Consider the following 7,500-nt stretch of genomic DNA (forward strand, 5'->3'; position numbering starts at 1 on the left):
ACTTTCAGTCGATCATCTGACAGAAAACAGTATTTTCTAAGGTTGATCTCCATATGAACGTCGCCATAACAGGTATAAATCTCGAGTCTGAGGCCACGTTCAGTCGATCATCTGACAGTAAACAGTATTTTTCAAGGGTGATCTCTATATGAACGCGCCCTTAACAGGTAAATTCGATACTGAAGCCTCGTTCAGTCGATCAATGGTCGGGTTATTTGAGTTAGCCCCCCGCCGGACGGTGTTAGGTGCGGATACAGAGAACGACACCAATCACTTACGATGACATATTGGCTCAACCGCGACGCGGATATCAAATCTGAGTGGATGGTGCTTTTATTTTTTTTTTTCATCTCGATTCTCTCTCTCTCTCTCTCTCTCTCTCTCTCTCTCTAAGGTGTCAGTGACCCTGGCAGTTGTAACACCAGATAGCTCACAATCAATCAGTCAATCTCTCTCTCTCTCTCTCTCTCTCTCTCTCTCTCTCTCTCTCTCTCTCTCTCTCTTTTTCTTTGCTATTGTTTAATTCTCTGCTTTTTTATTTTTTATACAATCTCTCAATCTCTCTCTCTCTCTCTCTCTCTCTCATTTTCTTTGATATTTAATTCTCTGCTTTTTAATTTTTTTATACAATCTCTCTCTCTCTCTCTCTCTCTCTCTCTCTCTCTCTCTCTCTCTCTCCGTTAAAGCAACCTTGGGACAAGGATGGGTCAAAACTATTGATCTTAATATGCCAAATTTTAAGTCACATAATGCGCATACAGACACACACACACAGACACACACACAATAAAAACCGGTTCGTGTACGCTCATAAATAAATACATTGGCGTGTATATATATATATATATAATATATATATATATATCTATATATATATATATATATATATATATATATATATATTTATATATATATAATATACATTTGTATTTATAAGCAGATAGATAGAGGAATGTATAGATAGACAAACAAACAAACAAATAGATAAATAAATAAATAGATAAACGCTCGGAAACCTGTCGTTCCATGTCACAGATAATCACAGGAAACACACTGACATATTATTCTTAAGACGATCTGAACGTGAGATCTGTAACACACACCAGGATCTGTGACAATATACTTATAGCCTCATAAAAACATCACGAAGTGCGTGGGAAAACGTCATTCGATTCACTCTCTCTCTCTCTCTCTCTCTCTCTCTCTCTCTATGTAGAGGTGGGATTAACTTGTGGTTCGTCGACGAACTTGAGCTTAATGTCACATGTATTGTTATTTGTTTTATGCATATTTTCTCTATTCTTTCTTTACCATGAAAATGAATGAAACAGAATAAAGGTGAAAAAGGAAGGAGATAGATAGATAGATAGATGGCTAGATAGAGAGAGAGAGAGAGAGAGGACACGTGGGTGTTAATAAATTTCATGGGTCATATAAACATTGTTTAAAAGACTCTTCACATATCAGCCGCCATCTCTCTCTCTCTCTCTCTCTCTCTCTCTCTCTCTCTCTCTCTCTATTGTGTCCGCTTCATGTGCCATTAAATGCTCAAACAAGATAAGTACGCACATACCTAGTCGACACTAGCTTATGTGACCATGTGTGTGTGTGTATGTACGCATTTGTTATTGTATATGTTTACGTATGTGTATATGTGGCAGATGTTTACGTATGTTTACGTATGTGTCATTCAGTTACTGATCTTCACTACGTCTTCAGAATTTAGGCTTTAAACATCAGTCAAAAGGAGCATTATCTCTACTTGTTGAATGAATGACATTACCCCCCCTCACTCTCTCTCTCTCTCTCTCTCTCTCTCTCCCTCTTTCAACCCCCTCCTCCCTCTCTCCTCGTCTCTCTCTCTCTCTCTCTCTCTCTCTCTCTCTCTCTCTAAACTTTGACCAGTGTTTGCGTGATTCATAGAAAAGTATTAGTCCCAACACTTATCCACCTCTCTCTCTCTCTCTCTCTCTCTCTTTCTCTCTCTCTCCTTTTAGTTAACGTCTCCGTGACTAATAAAATTGATTAACCCAAACACTTGTTCTTATCAGTCTCTCTCTCTCTCTCTCTCTCTCTCTCTCTCTCTCTCTCTCTCTCTCTCTAACGTCATTCATAATTTTTTTCCATAATATCTGTTTTGATATCGTTCAAGTCGGTCACAAACGAAATAATAATAATAATAATAATAATAATAATAATAATAATAATAATAATAATAATAATAATAATAATCACACTGAGCCACTCACCTTCGGCGTAACACGACGAACACTGCTGGGTCCTCGTTGTATTCAGGATCTCCGCGAGAATTTCGGAGTGTTGGACCAGGGCCAGCTGGCTCATCATGATGGCCGATTGGAGCTCGACTTGCTTATCCGAATCGTCGTAGACTCCTGAGGTTGTGATAGGGAGAAGGAAGAGGACGAAGAGGAGAAAAGTTGCGTGGGATGGTGAAAGCATTTTTTTTTTTTTTTTTTTTTACTTTCTATTCGGTGAGGAGGAAGGTTTAACTGAGGTGAATTTCGTTTTATTGGAGGTATAAGATTCCCACTTAAACAAACCGGCTGTTTTCTCGAGAAACTTTAACCTGAGGTGATGTTGGGTTGCGATCAGTTTTGGAGCTGCAAGTTGCAGTGTTGCTGTATTTTTTATAATGATTTCAGAAAAGTGTTCAAAAAGTGGTTTTCACTTTTGAATCGTGGGTAATAATGATTGTCACTTGTGGAACTGCAAGTGGCAGTGTCTTTGCATTTAAAATTAAGTGTCTAATAAGTGTTTCAAAGTAGTGCCAGTCTTCGAACTTCAAGTTGCCGTCTCTCTTCAGGTATAAAAATGATTTGAAAGTGCTTTTCAATTTTGTTCTGTGGATATTAAGTGATTGTCACTTTTTGAACTTTGAGTTGAAGTGTTTCTGTATTTCTTATAATAGGTGTTGAAAAGTGTTCAGAAGTGTTTTTCACTCTATTGCCCTGGATATTAATGGCTTTTCACTTTATAAATTTCGAATTACAGTGCCTCTGTGTCGAAAAAGTGCTCAAAATTGCATTTCACTTCCGTGTCCTACCTCTGTATTAAGAAAGCGTTCAAAAGTGTCCACAACTGGATTTTGAAGGATTGTCACTTTTCAGACTTCAAGCTGTCGCGTCTCTCTTGATGAATAAAGTGTTCAAGAGCTTTTCACTTTTGCGACGTTGGTATTAAATTATTGTCACTTTACGAACTTCAAGTTGTCGTGTCTCTGCGCTTATAAAGTGCTGAATAAGTGTTCACATTTGCTCCGTGGATAGCAAATGATCGTCACTTTACAAACTCCAAATTGCTGCTGCGTCTCTGTATTTAAATAAAAAGTGTTGAAAACTGTTCAGAATTTTGAGTTTCACTTTTTTCAAACTTTAAGTTGTCCTGGCTCTTCATTTATAAACAGTGTTCGAAAGCGTTCGCAGGTGCTTTTCCCTCTTTTCGAACTTCAAGTTGCCTCCTCACTTTATTTAAAAGAAAAGTGTTAAAACATGTCACAAGTGCCTTTCACTTTCCACAAAATCCACAAATCTTTCGAACGTCACAAAACCAGCACCACATTTCACTCACAAAACGACCAACCTTCGATTTAATGCACACGAATCTATTATTTCGCCGATTGTTTACGAATCCGTTAGCGCGAATATGTTGCAGTCGACGGCGGCATATGGCATCGTCGATAATACACACAAACACATATTTTCCCTCTTCCCGAATTATGACAGGTTTATAAAATCGGGTTTTCCAAAACTATCGGCGTCCACTTCCCATAAATTCTCGACCGGGGTCAGGCTTGGGTCAACACGTACACAAACACGGGCATTACGTCCTGTCATGTATGAACAGAAGGAGAGAGAGAGAGAGAGAGAGAGAGAGAGAGAGAGAGAGAGAGAGAGAGAGAGAGAGAGAGAGAGAGAGAAAAGGGAGAGAGGGAGGGAGAGAGAGAGAGAAGAGGGAGAGAGAAAGAGACAGACAGAGAGGTGACAAGGGAACTGAATCAGTGCATCCTCATGTCGCAGACCGGTCAGTCAGTCAGCTAGGTAGGTAGGTAGGTAGGTGTAGTTATAGCTAGCTATAGCTCAGCCCAACCAACCCTCGACGAACCAACGGACAATATCTGTTTTGGTGTGTCGATCAAAACCGAATATTGCCCCTCCCCCTTTTATTTCAACTTCCCAAATCGACGCCTACGGGATCTGCCTCGAATATATCCGTCTTGTCTGTGGGTCGACCGCTTCGACGGGGGTCGGGTCGTCGATTCGCTCCGGAATATATTCGACGAATGTCGAGTGGGATTTGTGCGTGTGTTTGAGAGAGAGGGAGAGAGTGAGTGGTTCCCGAGTCACGGTGCTGATGGTGATGATGATGAAGGCCGTACATTGACAGTTGGCGGGAGTAACCGCTGTTGAACTGGGATCCTGATGACCAACACTGAGCTAGTGTTGAGAGAGAGAGAGAGAGAGAGAGAGAGAGAGAGAAGGGAGTAGGGAAGGGGTGGTGGGTAGTAGTAGTAGTAGTAGTGGTGGTAGGAGGAAGAGAAAGAGAGAGATAAATGATAGCTGTCGGATGACAGGATACCCTGGGAGAGAGAGAGAGAGAGAGAGAGAGAGAGAGAGAGAGAGAGAGAAAGGGGAACGTATGTACGTATATCGCTGCAAGAAACTCGCAGCGTTAAGGGAGGAATGCGGAAAAGGATATATCTGGGATTCTTCTGATGTTACACACACAACACACACACACACACACACACACACACACTCTCTCCATGATCAAGAGAGAGAGAGAGAGAGAGAGAGAGAGAGAGAGAGAGAGAGAGAGATGCTTTTCCTCAGACGTTTCATATTAAGTGAATGAGGAGGATAGGCCACCCCCCTGGCCCCCTTAATAACACTTGGCAGACCAGCCTTCATATTTTCTGTACACTTCAGTGCATAGCGATGGTTTACGCTGTTAATGCCGGTGGTGACCACTGACTGCTCTTGTTTTCTTTGGGGTTTCTGCTTCTTCCATGTCCGCTTTTTCGTCATTTTTAGCCCGTTTGTATTTATCGTCATTCATTCTTCTTTGTTCCTAGTCGTACTTCTTTATCTTTACAGCCTCTTTTTCGTCACTTTTTCGTCTCGAAGTCTCGTACTCCTTCGTCGATGCAAATAACTTCTTTTAATGTTTCTTTTTCATCGTTATTAATAATTTTTCTTTCTGATGATTCATTCTCCTCTGTTCCTGGCTACATCTCTTTAATTTTTACTGCCGTTTCTTTATGACTATTTCGCCGATAAACTCCAATCTACGATGCAAAAAAAAAAAAAAAAAAAAAAAAAAAAACTTATCGAACGAGCCTTCAAAACAACCCCCCAAAAAAGAGTGATTTGCTTTTACTTTTCGTTTAAAATGAACGAGCCTTGAAAACATGTGATGAGGGACAGAGCAACTTTCGTTCATAATATTATTGGCGCGAACTTTTCTCATTCCCCTCAGAGGGCTCTAGGGAATCGTGGGTACGTGAGTACGTTCATGTAACTTGTAACTTGTTCGTAACCTCCAGTTAAGGTGTAGGTTATTATTATTATTATTATTATTATTATTATTATTATTATTATTATTATTATTATTATTATTATTATTATTAATCAGGGACGAACCCTATTCATATGGAACAAGCCAACCAAAGCCATTGGCTTGAAATTCAAGCTTCCAAAGAATATGGTGTTCAATAGGAAGACGTAAGAGGAGTTAAAATGGAAATAGAGAAAGGCTGTAACTAAGAGGATAATACTTCGATAATTTCAAATTGATTTATTTCACTGTCTAACTGTAATGCTTATCCGCCTGTCTAATGATTCCTGTAGAATTTTCAACAAGCAAAGTATGTCTTAAGTTAGAAATGTCCGAAATGAAATGTTTAGCGTTGAAAGTTCGTAAAAACTGAAGGATATCTTCCCATAATGATTAGAAAGAAAGAAAGAAAGAAAAAGGAAGAAAAAAAACTGAAAAAGATAAACTAAAGAAAACATGAAACAGGAAACGAATGAAAAACTCTAGGGCACATTCACGCCTCTTCCGGAGTCCCAAATCGCCCGGTTACGAAACCGGCCTGGGGCGCCCCAAAGGTGCCACCGGGGTCCCCTATGCGACAAGGAACCATCATCACCGTAATCATTATATCATCATCATCATCATATTCACCATAACTCACGGGCGTGATGATTGAGTTACGAGCTATGCTTGCCATGCTTTGTGCTGAGAGGGGCCGGTCCTATATCACGCTTGTGATAGAGCAGCTGGGGGCAAGAAGGGCTTTTACACCACGCGTATGAGAGGGCTAAAGGCCGGGATTACGAAATGAATGAACTTTGTGACTGTATACATTCCAACGCTATTATTATTCTTATTATTATGCTGTGTTTTGAAATGGAAATATACCGTCTTCTGTTATAATTATTGTATTTGTTGCAGCCATTGTGCTATTATTATTATTATTATTATTATTATTATTATTATTATTATTATTATTATTATTATTATTATTATTATTATTATATTGCGTTTTGGAATGGAAATATACTGTCCTCTGCTGCAGCCACGGTTAATAAATTGAGGTTTTAAAATGGCCATAATCTTATAGATGGTAATTGATGTTGGCATGACCGAAGACATTAGTTTACTGAGAGAGAGAGAGAGAGAGAGAGAGAGAGAGAGAGAGAGAGAGAGAGAGAGAGAGAGAGAGATGAACCCACTACACCTATAAAAAAACAATAAGTAATAGCTTTGCGTGACTAAATGAAAAAAAAGATGATTGAAAATGACAAGAAAAGTAGGAGTTACGAAGCAATTTTCCATTTCTATCGTAACGAGAAGAATTATGATCTTTCCTCGTCACTGTCCAAGTCGTTTCGTCACATCTGGACATGTGATCATTTTGAGTAATGATTTTGATCATTTCGTCTCCTTCAGCCACTGAACTCGGTCGTTTTTGTGTCTGCCGTAAAAGCACGTTTTGATGGGAAAGATCACATGACAGCAAGCACACTTTGGTAACATAAAAGGCGGTAACCACATGTTGATGACATCATAAGACAGCAAGCACATTTTGGGAAAGATCACATGACAGCAAGCACACTTTGGCAACAAATAAAAGACAGCAAGCACTTGCTGATGACATCATGAGACAGCAAGCACGTTTTGATGACAGATCACATGACAACAAGCACATTTTGATGAAACATTTTGATGGTACATTTCGATGGCAAATCACATGGTAGGCAAGCACACTTTGGCAACAAATAAAAGACAGCAAGCACATTTTGATGACAGATCACATGGCAGCAACCACATTTTAATGGCAATTCACAGGACAGCAAACACACATTGATGACAGATTATATAACAGCAAGCATACTTAGAGGACAAACAAATTTATGGAGAAGCAGAATGTCCTCTGACGATTAAGTACTCTGATGCAATAAAGTTAAAGACAGTCCT

At 39.5% G+C, this 7,500-nt stretch overlaps 1 protein-coding gene across 1 annotated transcript in view; it reads right to left on the reverse strand.

Moving 5' to 3' along the window:
- LOC135213984 (perlucin-like) overlaps positions 1-4,461 on the reverse strand; it is an 18,243-nt gene extending 13,782 nt beyond the window's left edge. Inside the window, exon 1 of the mRNA XM_064248061.1 lies at positions 2,250-4,461. Coding sequence (XP_064104131.1) covers positions 2,250-2,460 — 211 coding nt within the window. The 5' untranslated portion in view covers positions 2,461-4,461. The remainder of the gene's footprint in view (positions 1-2,249) is intronic.
- Positions 4,462-7,500: the final 3,039 nt, after the last annotated feature.

Source organism: Macrobrachium nipponense, chromosome 43 (genome assembly GCF_015104395.2).
Source record: "Macrobrachium nipponense isolate FS-2020 chromosome 43, ASM1510439v2, whole genome shotgun sequence".
NCBI lineage: Eukaryota > Metazoa > Arthropoda > Malacostraca > Decapoda > Palaemonidae > Macrobrachium > Macrobrachium nipponense.